At 38.5% G+C, this 16,324-nt stretch overlaps 1 protein-coding gene across 1 annotated transcript; it reads right to left on the bottom strand.

Moving 5' to 3' along the window:
- Positions 1–686: 686 nt before the first annotated feature.
- On the bottom strand, positions 687–15,241 carry LOC306862389 (lissencephaly-1 homolog B-like). Its single transcript, XM_079405180.1, has 11 exons — positions 15,079–15,241; positions 9,913–10,156; positions 7,555–7,639; positions 7,399–7,473; positions 7,065–7,271; positions 5,444–5,612; positions 4,861–4,963; positions 4,409–4,637; positions 4,194–4,295; positions 2,981–3,137; positions 687–2,895 (listed from the first exon to the last, which is right to left on the bottom strand). Exons 2-11 carry the CDS (start codon positions 9,942–9,944, stop codon positions 2,822–2,824), a joined length of 1,233 nt encoding a protein of 410 aa, XP_079261306.1. The 5' UTR covers positions 9,945–10,156; positions 15,079–15,241; the 3' UTR covers positions 687–2,821.
- Positions 15,242–16,324: the final 1,083 nt, after the last annotated feature.

Here is a 16,324-nt window from a genome sequence, read left to right as displayed (position 1 = left end):
ACATATATAGCAATTGTAAGTCGCTTTGGATAAAAGCGTCAGCTAAATGAATAAATGTAAATGTAATTACAACGCTTACAATTACAGTTATTCAAACAGCAGCTATAGAAAAGGAGCAATGACCATTTTTGCATGATCAAAGAACATCACCATTGACTCAGTCTTGCGCGAGTTAATGCACTTTAAAAAAATACTCCAATTAAAATCAGTAAAGATATCTCTTACATCTGCATTTTTTGTTTATGAGAGAATTCGCGAGACAGCAGAATTCAGTCAGCAGCGCGCGCACTCAACTACAAAACCGCGGTGTTTCAGCGAGGACTCATCTGAGCGCCTCTGATTGGCCGCAGCATTCATAAACTCAACTGAATTGTGTGTGATTGGCTATAACGCGCAACACTGTAAAAACGCCTCAAAAGAAATATAAAGGAACAAATAAACTTGGTCTAATAATAATTATAATAGTTTTGATATCAAAGGCATCAGCCACAAGTGGTACCTCTGACTATCATCTATCAGTGCTATGCAACCCTATTATTTTATATTATAAAATGCATCTAAGGGCACAAATATTTAGGGCTTCTCTCTATGTATAATAAATTAAGATTATTTGTGCGCCTTTTTTTGATTTAGCCCACTGCAACCCAAATTAATTCATACATAATTCACACACACACACACGTTTTAAATTTCAAAATTTTGCAAAATTTTATTTTAAGAAACCTTGTATATTATAATGCTTACACTGCAAAACAATGAAAATAACTGTATATTGTTATATAACTATAACTTGTATTGTATTTGTAAACTCTTTTCCACAAATACTATTGAATAATACTGAATACCCTCAGGTTCATGGACATGTCGACAACACTTATTTCGGTTGAAATATTGCATAATTCCTACAAAGAGTGGCAATATTTTGGCCACTATTGTGGATAAAGAAAAATAACAACAATAGATGGGCTGATGTATATTTACAGATATTTTATTTTAATTATGTTGCAAACAATGACATCAAGATATACTGATGGACAATTATTTATTTATGCGAGTGCACGAGGGTGTGTCAACAGTGAGACCACAAAAAGCAGAATAAAGTCCTCGATATTGGGGATTCTCAGTACATTAACAAGGCAGAGAAAGCGAATAGCTGGAGTCAGAGTCCGCTGTGTGCTCACAGACAGGAAGTGACATCCACGCACACATCCATAGATTCTACATACACAGCTTTAGGATGGCAGTGGTTGGGCATACACGACTCTACTGTTGGAAACAGTACGCTGCGGACCAGCAAGCACAGCAAACTACTCACCATTGATGTAGTCTTATAAATTGCTAATTGTTGCCTTGTACGGGGCAGCCAGTGGAGAACCTTTCAAACTCGCTCCTGTCGGACTTTCATCTGTCTGCCCTGTTAATCTGATCAGGAGGCCATCTTCCTATAACTGTGTTCATAGAAAACACATACACACCTTAATAGTTAACACAGAGCAGCCTATAGATATTGCACGTTGATCTACGGTGGAGGTGCCGTCCTCAAAAAGAGTGTCTTCCTCTGCAATTCCAAAAACCTCCCTGAATCAAGAGAGACTGACTAGATAGCTCATCGGCACATGGTCACTGAGCAGTACCACAGAGCAAGTCAAAAAGACCGTATGGGCAACGTCTCCTGAAGTCTTCACAAGCGGACAGGCAGCAGATGGTGCAAGCAAGCAGCAGAATGATGAAGCAATGAAAGCGCTATATCAATGACGCAGGGGTTAATGAAACCTGACCGAATGAAGTCATTTTTGAGAATAGGGAGGCAGAATGTGGGAGGTCAGAGTGAAATCTGGGAGGAAATCAGACCGTGGATGAGATGTAGCTGCATTTATGTGGGGCACCTTGTTGAACGCAGTCCTGGAAATAGTGAATGTGTGCAATTAAGAATGAGTAAAATGGCACTTCACTTGCCCTCTATCAGTAAATAAAGTATATCAAAGTCCTCCATTCCCAAGACGTGGTGACGGAGGATGTCAGAATTATATCTTCTGTACAAAAAAAAAAAAAAAAAGCAAGCAAAAAAACAAAAAATGTAAACCCCATTTTCTCCAGGGACAAGTGCACTTTACTGATCCATGTCCTTTTAAAAGCAATTCCTTTTCTGTACTTCGTTTATAACGGGATTGCATGTAGATTGGCCTGTTTTTTTTAAATGGACTTCATGGATGAGAACGGTTCAATAATGTGAACTGAAGTTGTTACCACTTCTTAAAGTGACGAATCTTTTGAGCATCCAGGCATTCACACGGTTAAATTACATTATAGACCCCCGGAACAGACATGTCAAGCTGTTCATCTTCAGTCAGTTTAAATGTTTTACAAGTCTTTCTTTTCTGTAAAGTAGAATGTGACAAACGTCAAAGAAAGAAAACGTAAACGTCCAACAGAACGGTTTTGAGTGCCCTGTATCCTGAATTCCCCAAACTGCATCATTCTGCCTTCTGTTCATAAACGCTTGAGGCGAGAGCAACACCTGTGCTCCGCATCCCTACGGTACTTTAGATGAGAAGCAAAAAAATTTACAGTATACAAGGTCTGGATTCACCATGCAAGAATACTTGTTTTACTTATTACTTTTTTTACCTTGTGAGTGTCTTGTGTAACATTTAATAAGCTCAAACTACATCCAGAGTAATTTACATAAAAGGACAATAGTTATTAGAAGAGAGCTGAATGAGGTGGTAACCATAGTAATGAGTGCATCCAGAAGAGCAGGTGTGGGAGTGGCCAAAGTGGTAGTGCTGGGGGGAAAGGGACGGGGAGGCTCCTATGGCGATCAGCGACATTCCCACACTTTGACCGTTTGATCTACACTTCCTGTCACCACATAAGGAGAAGTCTTGTGGAAATCTGCGGAAGAAAGGATGAACATTGCATTGATTTGATGGTGTAATGAGACCAAATTTCACCATTTCCATTTATCTGCTTGGCTTACCCAGAGAGGTAACAAAGTGTTCATGGGCACTCAGGGTCTTCATGCAGCGCTTGTTCTTATAGTCCCAGATACGCAGGGTCTTGTCATCAGCACAGCTCACAATAAATCTCCCACCAGGATGGAACAGAACTCCACGCACCCAGTTATCGTGACCAACCTGAGAGGTGAGAGAAGAAAAAGATGAATGAAGAAAGAGAAATGGATGAAAGCCCAGAATTTGCTATACGATTCAGTAGATCTAATAAATGGGAAAAGTCACTACAGTGTGTTTTTGAAAAAGCGGTTTGCTGATACTTCAATCAATCAAATACAAAGCAGTCATAAAGTATGATATGTACACAGTGGCCATGTTCAAAACAGTATACAACCATTCCAATGCAAAATGTGTATATGCATGGAATACCGTGAATACATTTTCCCAAAATGTGCATTATAAAATAGAGCACATTGTGCTGGATAATGCAATGCAACTTTTCATTAACAGCATGAGAAATGAAGCAGAAGAAATCAGCTCCTACTTTAAATATCTCTTTATCTGGACTGTTATTGACTCTTTATATAAACAAAATTGGATAAAACAACATTTTTGTTTTCAGAAATCATAAACTCTGCATTCAGCATAACGGCAATGCCACAATGTAACATACTACGGTTTCAAAATGTTGACCATTAAATAAATGGTAGCCTATTTCAATCACAAATAAGAAAAAAGCAATACTTTGCCAAGTCTTTAATGTAAAGTTGAAATTATTTTATAATACGATTTATAAATAATAAAAAGATTATAAAAGTGATGAGTTAAGCTTAAACTAACAGGCAATTACGACTCATAATTATGTGTTGACCAGCAGAAAGTTGCTTGGTTTGAAAGTGACTTCTTTGTGAGCAGTGCTTCATACATTATTACACTACTGATAATCAACAATGGACCTTTTTTTTGTCTGAGAAATTTCATAAATCTCAATTTCACATTTTTACTGACAACTCATGTCAATATCAATATTTTATCTGTGAATTACAACTTAGTATCTATTTCAATTTAATTTCATTGTTATGACTTTGTCTTTTTTTCTATTATGTTGATGACATGGGCTTCTGTAGTGCATACATGTTAGCAGTAAAAAGAAAAAGCAGTACGTTTTCTATTCTGAACACAGCCAATATAGCTATAGAAATAATACAATGAATCTGCCTGAGCTATAGCTCAACTCACCAGTGTCATAAGGCACATGCCAGTACTTATGTCCCACATTTTAATGGTCTTGTCTCTGGATCCAGATAGCAGGAATGGCCCAGGCTTTCCACTCTTCTTGTTCTGGAAGAAGAGAGTAAACATGATAAATTATCAACGAAAGACAATAGCATTCTAGAGGATCATGATGATGCAGAAAAGGAAAAATGAGGCTCACATCAACCAACACAATGTACCTCAGAACCTGTAGCCTCAGATATGGTGGGATGTGCACTCTCAGGGGCCCAGGAAATGCACTCCACTACATGCTCGTGCTCCCGCAGCTCCGCCTTGCACTCCTTGGTCGCCACCACCCACACGCGCACCGTCTGGTCATTAGAGCAGCTGGCCAATAGTGTGCCATCTTGATTGGGCCGGACCATACGCACCCACTCCCTGTGACCCGTGAACGTCTTCACACAGTAGCTGTGGCAAGACAAAGAGAACCATTATACAATGACATATGCTTCCAGAATGTTTTGTATTGCTTCTCAAAAAAAAAAGAAAGAAATTATGTAACTACTTGGCTTGAGGCAATAACATCGCAAAAACTACAAGACATTCAAAGCTACACATGTGACTCACTGAAATCCTTGAGTACAATATTCAGACCACAATTACCCACACAATGCACTTCAGTATTACTCACCCAGTGGCCACCTCCCACATTTTCATGGTCTTATCCCTGGAAGCAGACACTATGTGATCACCGTTGGGCATGATTGCAACTGACGACACATTGTGATCATGTCCTGAGGACGTGAAGAAAACGAATGAGATAAAAGATGCAGGGAAAAGCTTAGTTACAGTTAGTCTCAAGCAACTGGACTTATGATTAGATGCATAACCATCCAATGTCAAAAACAAAAATTAACCCAAATCTTCATTTGAAATATCTAAGGTAATTTACTGACCGATGTAAAGGACAGAACTTACAGCATATGATTAAAAGAGGCACCTTTGTTATCTGAGAGAGAGATTAAAGTGGTCAACCTGGTTAATCCTGGCCCCAAACAAACCTTTACCCCTCCCCCTGGACCAACAGGTACTGACTGAGTCTCAGCGTCCAGAGAGAGGATTCTCCAGCACACTAATAAGGATCCCAGTAAGCTTTAAGCCTATATTGGAAGTGGCTGCAGTACATGGTAGGTCAAAGGCCATTTAAGGAAGTTCTTCCAGCAGTAGATTTGAATAATGGTAATAATGTGGTAGTAAGTGCAGAAAATATGTACCGTGCATGGTCCTGATGCACTCAAAGCCCTGGAAGTCCCAGAGTTTGATGGTCATGTCCGCAGAGCAAGAAGCCAGCAGCTTTCCAGTCTGATCAAAGGAAATGTCCTGCACTGAGTCAGTGTGACCTTTCAGGGTACGCTCGAAATCCCCAGCCTCATAGTCCCAAACCTGCAAAACAATGCAACAGAACATACTTACACACTTGTTTCAAAGTGATTCAAAATAATAATAATGTTGCACACTTTCAAAAACAGTTTGTGTATCTTGAGTAAAACATCTGAGTGCTCCGGTACTTTCAGAACATAGGGGCTTTCACACCACATAGTTCTAGGAACTATTCACATCAGCAGCAGAAACTCTGAAGTGGCCGATAGTGACATCTTTATTCGCGGCATTTGCAAATGGACGACGCGCTAATAGCGGAAATGGAATGTAAATGCACAATTGAAAGAGCATGAAAATCTGACTTAATCTCATGACAACTTGCAGTATTATCATTGAGGATGAGAAAAGAACAATGCTGTAGACAATGGGTAAATGCCGTTATCGATGTTTTCCATGTTCACAGAGAAAATATTTTTACTTGGCTTTTTAAAAATGCTGGGTAGCCGGTGTTTCTTATGCGTTTGGCCAGTCAGCGTGCACTTACGTCACCGATAAGTCCTATAGATCGGTCTTAGACCTACTCTGAAATAAGAGCTAATTTAGTGGCCCCCAAATGGAGTTCCTAGAACTAAAACCCGTTCCTAGTTGCTGCGATGCGAACATGCCAAAAAGCGGGAAATTCCACCAATAGTTCTAGGCCACTGTAAAAAGCCCCTAAACAAAACAGAATTCATTTTTCAGAATCAAACTACACCAGTGCAATTCTGCACAAAACCCACAGCCAATTAGAATAATCAATGATAATATAATAAATATCATATTATACATTATAAATATGCAATCAAATAAAAATATACAATAAATAATATACTATAGTAGTATAATAATTTTTCAATAACTGATATGATCTGATTACATATACATAACATTATATCTCAAACTTCTGAATGGTTGTGTATACAAAATTATGAAAAAAAACAAGCTTTACACTTTTTCTACTTTACACTAAAGCTCCAATCCCAAATGTTAAATGTACAGTAGCAAACTTAATAGCAGGTCTTAAATGTAGCATACAAGAGTATACCACTTCAACTGCAAATGTCAACAGGTTAGAAAACAGAGAACATAAAGGAGATCTATAAGACCTATATAAAAATGTGTGAGGCAAAATGTCTCCAGCAGTGATATTTATTTGGGATCTATCCATGTCTTGACATGTGGAAGGTACAAAGAAAGGTACAAAGAAAGATCTGACAGAAATGCAGGCTGAGAACGCTTATAACTGAACTGCCTGGTGTCCAGAGAACTGCTCACTGCGCCGTTGCCCTGGGAAACCAGAGCATCACGATTTCTCCATGGAGATACTCAGTGACTCAGCAGAAAAGAATAAGAGCAGATGGATTTCTAAACTGAAACATGGCAAAAGACAACATCCATATAGCATATGCACACATCCTTGTGCAGCCTACCAAAGTCAAAACATCTGACACTAAAATACAGAATAAAAAAAAACACCTTTATAGTAGCGTCCTCTGAGGCGGAGACCATGAGGCTGAACACAGGGTGGAAGATGACGCGTGTGACAGGGCTTCTGTGGCCACTGAGGGCGTACTTCTCAGGCGGGCGTGGGATCCACTCTTTAGGGTCTCGTTTCTGTCCCACGGGGCCTCCTAAAGTGATCTCTTCCTTAGCTTCATTTAGTTTAGACTCCAACTCCATTACCTAACAAAAATACAGGACAAACTGGGATTGTTTAATCTTGAAAAATTGACACCTGTGCAGTTATTTAAGAGATATAGCCCAGATTTTTTTAAAGATAAGAATATACTGAAAAAAAGGATTTACTGACCTTTTTTTGTAATCTGATAACTGAAGTCCATTTCTTTTCCAAAAGGCCTGCATACTTCTTGTCCAACTCTTCATTCTAAAGAAATTACAAGTGAGAATGGGACCTACTAGTACATCTTTTTCCATTTTGAAGCTTAGTGTAAAAATATGCTATTACCATATCCAACTCTGCCTCCTTCTTAAAAACAGAATATGCTTCTTCATAGCCATTAGAGCGCAAATAATCTGCTATTGCTCGATTTCTGAAAGAAAAAGAGGTGATTTTATTAGACAAAGATGTGGAATCATGCAGCTAAGCCTTTCCTCTATGGGAATATGACCAGTTTGTGATCATCACCAAATCCATTTATAATATTTTTTCTTCTCTTATTCTATGGATTTTACCCATTTCCCTCCACTCGTTACCAGTGTTTTTGATGTAACTGTGATGTCTACATGGCAATAAAGAGTACAGTTCCAGCAGTACAACCCAGTAAGAAAGTTCCATCTTATAATGAAGGTGGAGACTGGGGGGAAAAAAGGACCGGGAAGTAACCAAAACACAGAGCCCTGGTTGTCATGGACACTCACCACTGAGGATGGAAAAAGTCTCCAATGACACAGCAGGAAATGCCAAAATGGAGGACTGAGCACTTTCACTCTGTTTCTCAAAACACAGCCTCCTCTTTTTCCTTTCTGTGCTTCATTATGTAAATGAGACTTTCACCTCTTCAGATGATGGTAAATATTTCATGAGCTGGCCAATGGGCTAAATTTAGACAGTGATGTCAGCACCTTTGAGACTAGTTGTAGTAACAGTGACTTTTCAGAAGGAAACTGTGGAACACAAGCAGTCCAGTCACCATAGGCAAAATACCATAGGCTGGAATCAAAGAGCAGCCACCTCATTCAATTTTCATTTCTTAAGTTTCTTAATGGTGATGTGTTTTCCCCCCCACTTAAAATACTTTCTCCAATGCCAATTTTATCTACACAGATAACTGTAAGCAAGCCACTCATAAGTTGGCTTCTGAAGAGCGCAAAAACACTATGGCACTGACTGTTCACTGACTGCCTGATGGCATTACAAGAACATTTTGCGGTCTCAAGCCCTTCACTAGTGGCTACCCTAAGCTGTGACAGGCAGCAGACAGGGGGAAAATATCCATTACACATCAAATTCACATTTCATGCTTTTAATTGCCCGATCCAAAACAGGTCTACTACCTCCTATTATTTACTTTGCATCTGCTACAATGCAAAACATGCATTTTTCAACATCAACATTAACAAATAAGAGTTCACATCGGAAACATAAGCAGTTTCCAATGCATTCACTCCCATTTACATTGTCAACACATTTGTTGTTCCTCCTGCACTACTTACAGATACTCAACTGCTCCTGCACTTGTGTGCGATCTCTAAAACGTCCTGATGCTGCACTGCTCTCACAACTGACTTGCACTTTTTTTCTGGTTACAACAACAACATCATGTCATTAACAAACAGTGATTTTTGCAAGGTCATCTCATGTGGAGCAGACATTACACTTTACAGAAAAACTGTAAAGCATTATTTAACTTCAGTGTAGTGATTATTAAGTGAGCTGCTTAATTACAAATCACTGGCCTCAACTGGTTAAGGCTTTTGATGTTTGTAATGCTGTTTTGGCTTAAAGGCTTCAGCAGTACAAGCTTCCAGCAATAACTTTCCTTCCAAACAAGGCGGTCAGCCAACAACGACATCTAAACTTGCTCATCAAATATCAGACAGAACTGCCCTTTCACCTGTATCATAACAGTTTCTTCATCACTATCACTCTTTAAATAAGTGAATGAAGAAATTCACAGATTTCCAGCACACCCAAGATTACCCAGAGAGCCCTAATGCTACGTGATGCGTAAAGAATGCACAAGGATGGTCACGCAATTATGAACCCCTCCTCCACTTCTCGGTCGAGAGGCTTTATGAAATATTAAAGCTAACTAGCTGTTGCAGGATGCTCCCTGAGGTGCAGGCAGTCATGCTCTTTACTAGTACACTGAACTGCACTTGATGTCAAGTTTCACAGGGTGTAATCATTTCATTTGATAACATATTGATATCTACCATTTCACAGTGAACACTTGCTGTATTTTCAGGAATTTGTGTCACTTTTTAAAAATCATGCTGCAGCTTGTATTGTAAAGTGGCTTACATAACACAATTAATGCCAAGCACACAAAACACACAAAATGAACACATTAGGATTCATGCCGAATGAGATCTCACACTCTGGCAGTTTCAGTTTCGCTTTACATAATTTTTGTTTAAACTTGGTGTTCACAATAAATGATGAATAATGAATTTAAATTTCTGAATGCAATTTTAAAAAGTGGCTTATACACTGATGCAACATGTCTAAATGGTGAAATTCTGACCCTGCGTGATTTGTTTTCTGGACAATATGTTAAGTGACAGAATTTCGAATATGGTAGACTATTAATGTGAAACATACAGATCTGCATTTTAGGTGTACATGAGAATTCTGACTCACAGTTCGTCTCGTTGCCTCTGTGACAGCACCATTTTGGCAGGAGAATGGGGGCGCTGTCTCTGCCCCAAGTAGGGAGCTGGCAAACAGTCCCGAGCAGCTCCTCAGCAGGACGAATTGTTGGCTGAGACACACAATCCTGTGCAAACCGACGTCACTTTTGCAGCGTGGAGACTTTGTCCACAGTGACACACAAGACAAAATTGATGACCCACTGGAACTAACACCAATTTGATCCACTTGCCATCTAGGGAAAATGAGAGGGGAAAAAGAAAGATTAATTAGAAAAAGAAACACAAAAGCTCATACAAGAGAAATGTGAAGTCAAAAATGTATAAAATGCCCTCAGCCATTTAACCAGACAAAAAAAACCCTTCACAAACACAATAAAAGAGGGAGCCTTTATTAATTTATTAGCTTTCTTACTCTCTATTCCACTTATATTAAATCAAACTGGCATTCTGGCCAGGTGCACTCACAAGAAACCATCACCGCCAACCCAAATATCTACAGTAACATTAAGCCCCTCGATGACAACCAGACTGGAAGTGCTGGAGGTGGCGTGGCACAAATCTCCTCTGCTAATCCTGAGGGGATGGTGGTCCAATAAAACAGTTGTCCAGACAAGAAGTGGGGGGTGTTGGGGACTGAGACAAGACTTTGTAATCCTTTCAGTCGGTTTTGACAGCCTGCAAATATCCACTCTAATCTGTGCGGTGCAAACTAAAATAGCTTGACACAGGTGAAAAATGCCTAATCTGGCCTTCAGAGAGCAGATGACATATCCAGACATGTGGCTGTGTTTTGGACTTGGGAAAGAATATGAAATATTATGTTTAGCGCAGTTCATCCCAAAAACATTAAGACAATCTTCACTTCAACAGCCCTTCATGCTTTTTGCAAGACATTTTGCGGTCATTATCAAAACAGTCTAGAAATACCTTAGGTCTCTGAAATAATTTTTTTTTTGTCCATGCTCTACTGCCAATACATATCCATTTGACCCCAAGGTGAATATTCTTAATAAATCACAATGTACCTGAACGTTTATTTACTTTGTTATTATTATTACCATTATTGCACAGAATATTTAATATTTCTATAGTAATTGTTTTACATTAATCCTCAAGTCTTTATTTTTGGCTGAAGAGTGAAAGAGGGTTTTTAAAGCGATATTTCACAGAAAAATGAAAACTGTCACCATTTTCTCATCTTCATGTCATTTCAAACCAGTTTGAGCTTCCATTTGATGTGCTCTGTTTGTGTGCATTGATCAAGGCTTATATGCATAAAGCCTAAATTAAATGAAATCTGTTCAACATATTGACTGTCTCTCTTCAGATGCCCTGGATTAAACCACTTGATTCAGATGGATTATGTAGTCAAACGGATGTCTTTTTGAGAGAATAATAAAGAGATCTTCATTTGTGTGTTAAAGATGAACAAAAGTGTCATGAGTCTTGAATGATGAGTGATTATATTTTCAGAATTTAAATTTTTTGGTGAACCATCTTTTGTGTAATTCACAATAGTTTGAAATGAACTCCTGCCATAACATCATTAAATATAACAATAATGTTTGGAATAACATGGGAGTAAAAAGCTTTGATCACTTAGGGTTCTCAATGCACATTACCGCAAAACTGAACTGTGGACATAAACCGAATCAACAGTTCATGTGGAACAGTCAAAAATAGCAAACTGCTCTGAGGCCACTGAAAAAACAAGGCCCTATACCACGTGTGTTTGGAGTATGTGTAGTAGAGGACAGATCAGAGCGCCGCTCATTAAATTTGAAGCATGCTGCACATTCACGCAAACACATTAAACCACATCCATATTTTGATTTTAGTGTGATAACTTGTGCAGCTCTAATCAGTAATACTGGATTCATTTCTAGCTAGGCCTAATACTTTCATTACAACAGCATAAACAAGCGCTGAAACGACACCATGCTCGAGCACATGAATGAATTAGGTCTGGTAGATGTCTGAAGTAAGTCAAACATGAAATGGTTTTGTGAATTTTTCATTGAATGAGGCTGTCTGTGACAGAGCAACAAAACGCATTAAGTGGGTCAGTATGAATACAGCTGATTTTACAAAATTAAGATGCAAGTTTTCCTTTCTCTTTGGAGTGTTACAAGCTGATTGTGCATAGATAAGATCCCTGACGTTGCAAAGATTAAAGTCTCAAAACCAAAGAGATATTCTTTATCAAAGTTAAGACTCTGCCACGCCCCCCTAAAACAGCTCATTCAAACACGCCCCAACATGTCTATGTCGAGATGTGGAAATATTTGTGTAACGCAGCCCAAATGTTCACGCAAAGAAAGAAGGCGTGGTTTCAGTAACCGCAGTAGTGTTGATGCAGTCATGTCCAGGAGACACTGTGTTTCCAGGTGAAAGCAAAAGCACTTTATTTGGCCTTCCGAAAGTAGACGCATTTAGAAATCATTAAGATTACTTACAACAGAACAGCACAACCCAGATGTTATCAACGCATTTTATGGACGACCGTTTCGTGAACCTAGGAGAAGAGGTAATTCTGACTTTGATATGACAATCTGGCACTTCTGAATCAGCGACTATGTTTTGTTATTAGTTTAAGTATTTGCTATTGACTGTTCAAATGCGGAGTTTTGCGCGTCGTGTGTGTGTGAGAGAGAGAGAGAGAGAGAGACACATCACAGTGGAGTCAGCTGACTTAATAGCGGCTTTGTGCAAACACATACGAGCTTCATCACTGCGTTCACGCGACTCTGTTCCCCTTTCGGGCTTGAACTGATGGTAAAACTAAGCACATTATTAACCGTCTTATATTTTGAAAGCTGAAGCTCGCGATTATGGAAAGGGGCGTTACATTTCCGACGAGCAGTTGTGGTGTTTAGCCAATCACAATGCACTGTGCCAGTTGGCCAATCAGAGAAGACTGTGCTTGTCGGAAGGAGGGACTTTGTAGAAAACGAAGCGTTTGAGAGAGGTGGGGCATAGAGGACCTACAATAATGTATAGTATTTGAAAAATTATTTGTTTTTTGAACATTAAAGCATGTCAACATATTCTGTTGATTTCGTTTAATTGTGATCTGATGCAACTGTGTGGGTGTGTCTTAAACCATTTCTAAGGCTTGTCCCACTGTGAGAAACACCTGCTCCCAATAAATTTCCATTATACACTAAAAACAGTGAGGATTGGCTGTATACGTGTCCTCATGACTTGTGAAGTCTTCAGAGGATGAGCAATATAAAAAGTATGCTAAATATTAAGAGTTGCTAGAAGAATATTATAATGCTGCAACAACGAATGCTTTTTTTTTTTTTTTATGTAGCAACGGTGTTTTTAACTACCAGGTAAATTTTAATATACAATTTCATAATCAGCCTACGTTAATTTAACAATATTCTGATTAGTACTAAAAACAGAAATGCAACAGTCAGAGCATTTAGCCTATTGTTTGAATTTTGTGACCAAATGGACAGAATTAGAGAACTGAGACTATGGTTTTTTTTTATTAGAAGCAACAGAGAACAAAGCTCTTTGTGAATAATGGATGGGTGGCATGCTACAAATAATGTTTGGTGAAAGGGAAAAACCACAGACCTGGCAACCTTGGCTTGAACTATGGGTGATTCATAGAGCCATATTATAGAGCCAGCATTAATTATGGTGTATGTATGTATGCATGCATGCATGCATGTGGATAATTGTCTTTATCAACCACCACCGATTATTAGCCGATGCATCAGTGCATCCATCATTTTAAGTCATTCATGCCATTTTTTAGAATTGGTCTGAGGAGACAAATCAAATCCAAAAATCAGATTGGAATATCAAGCATTTGTGTGGGCGTGAACCCCTAAAACGTGAACCCGTGAAACGTGGGCGTGAACCCGTGAAACCCTAATTTACAATAATTACAAACATATGGGAGCACATTGGATGCATTCGTGGGAAAAGTCCTATGATGTGTATAATTCATTGATAAACAGTTTTATTTCTAAAAAATTATTTCAAGAATTGTGTGCCAGTTGTGTCAGTCTGTCATTTTCATCTGGGCCTTCCCAGACGTAAAGCGTTAAGTTTATATCAGGGAAAAAAAATTACATTAGAATTAGATTGCAATGAAGACGTCACACTGAATGACGTCAGACATAAGGCAAGTTCAGGCCAAGCAGCCTAAAATTAATTAGGCCGGATCAATAATAATCACTTACCACAGTAAGGCAACGCCCACGTGGTAAGAGAGTGATGACAGCTAAATAATCTAAGGCGTGCATGTCTATATCAAGTGTTACCGAGAACAAGACAAGCTCACACCTCTACATGTCATGATTCTTGAGCTGGTGATGTTTTCTAACCAGAATTGAGCATAGCCAGTATTTATTCATGTCTGCTCAACATTTCCGGTGGCTCGCAATATCATTTAAGAATATTGTTTATCTTATTCAAAAGCATTCCAGCTTGAACACAGAATCAAAACATGACGGCAGCCAGACAGTCAACGTCGACAATTTGTTTGCCAACTATAATCATGGACGGCTCGACTATTAATTAGCAAACACAGCACAGCACAACATATCACACACGCCCCTGTTGACAGATTAAACAGCATATTATCATAACAGTAGCGAAGCATACAGTTATACACCGGCATCGAAGTGATGAATCCGGCCTTCAACCATCACAGGCACACCCAATCCCAAATATCACCCTCACCAGCCACTGAAATACAATTTAAACGGCTTCATGAAGCCACATTAGTGCCAAAGAGGTTTTGATACACATAAATACAAATGACACCAGTTGTTATTACTTATTCAATGAGTTTAGTGCGGAGATGATGCTAACAAGAACTAGCTAACATTAGTATGGGTCAAATCACTTAAGGCCGGCTGTCACAAATTTCAGGTCAAGCAAGGGGTTTAATTTAATCGAATGAGAATTAAATAAACGTATTGTTTCCGTATCTACGTGTGTACGCAAGTCATGCTATTACCGGCGCTTGTTTATATCGCTCTTTGATATTCCCACCCTTATTTTGCTCTAACGGCATGTCCGCCATTTTGAGTCAGTCAGGCAGGCGGCGCAAATTTCGCAGCCACATACACACTTTACCTGACTCACTTTCACTGTAGCACAGCTAGCAGCGAATACAAATGACCCTTACCTTCTTATATGAGAAGGGTCTCATCTGCCAGCTCACACAGCCAGGTAAAAACGACTGAGATATGTCTCTGCTGAAAGTCACTTCCGATTTTGCGGCTCAGTCAGCGCTGTTTCTGCTTCTGATTTCTGCGCCGCATAACCGTCTACTGATGCCGGGCGCGCGCACGGCGAGGCCGGGGGCGCGCACGCCTTGAGGATCACAGCGGTCACTTACATCATAACCTTCAGCTGACACTCAGGATGAGTAGCGTTTTATCAGCTTTATGGTGGGACGTTTCAATAAATATTGGCATTTATGAATTTTAACCAAGTGTGAAAAAAATGTTTTTATATAAAAACAAACTACGAGAGTTAACATAATTGCAAATTATGCAATTTTTTGGTAAATTATGAGATCCCCTTCAATTACATATTTTTGCACACTGCATAGCACAAGCAATTAAACTGCACTATGATGAATAAATGCAAATGGAGAAGTATGTCATTAAAAGTTTCATTACATTTCTGCGTGAGCTATTAATCATTTGATAAATTAGTAAGATTTAATTAATGGAAACATGGGTACACTGTTATAAATGTTAACTAAGACGAAAACTATTAAAACATTTTTGTTAACTGAAATAAAATACAAATTTGAGATGAAAAACTAAACAAAAATTATAAATGTAGCTTTGGGACCAAAGTAAAATAAGTTGAATTTGAAGCACTTAATGGAAATAAATTAAAAGTTAAACAGTTACTTAAAATCAGTTAAAACCGAAATAAAAAAAAATCAAATAGTAATATTAAAAAAAAACAAATAGGCCTAAAAATGATCAAATGAAAAAATAAAAGCAAATTCAAAATATTAATGAAAAATTACATAATACTAAAATAACAATCCATTTAAACTGCTTTATTTGTAGCACCTTTCACAAGTAATTTTTATCACAATGCAATAACATTTCTTGTCGTACATTCCTTGAAATCAAGCTAAAGTCAGTCAAGTATGAAGTGCATGCATTAGCCCTCTTTACTAGTCACTGTTCTGTGGCTCTTATACATACACAGTGCAATCATCACACATCAATGTACAAAGGAAGACATAAATGACCAGACAGTCCTGTTTACAAATGTGCAAATTTGCCTAGATACACTCAACAGCCAGATACACTCATGCTTTTTAAAGGGAGTGCTATATATATATATATATATATATATTTGTTTTTTTGGCAACATCATCCACCACACCATTTGTTCAAGAGTTC

The sequence above is a fragment of the Barbus barbus genome (assembly GCF_936440315.1).
Source record: "Barbus barbus genome assembly, chromosome: 43".
Lineage (NCBI taxonomy): Eukaryota > Metazoa > Chordata > Actinopteri > Cypriniformes > Cyprinidae > Barbus > Barbus barbus.
This window is presented reverse-complemented; position numbering and strand designations above follow the sequence as displayed.

Excerpts from the sequence above, each read along its gene's own strand:
- LOC306862389 (XM_079405180.1), bottom strand. The coding sequence starts at position 9,944 with ATGGTGCTGTCACAGAGGCAACGAGACGAACT. Across the intron at positions 5,613-7,064 it reads CAGAGGACGCTACTATAAAG|GTTTGGGACTATGAGGCTGG; the intron begins GTGTTTTTTTTT and ends ATTGTTTTGCAG. Across the intron at positions 4,638-4,860 it reads ATGTGGGAGGTGGCCACTGG|CTACTGTGTGAAGACGTTCA; the intron begins GTGAGTAATACT and ends GTCTTGCCACAG.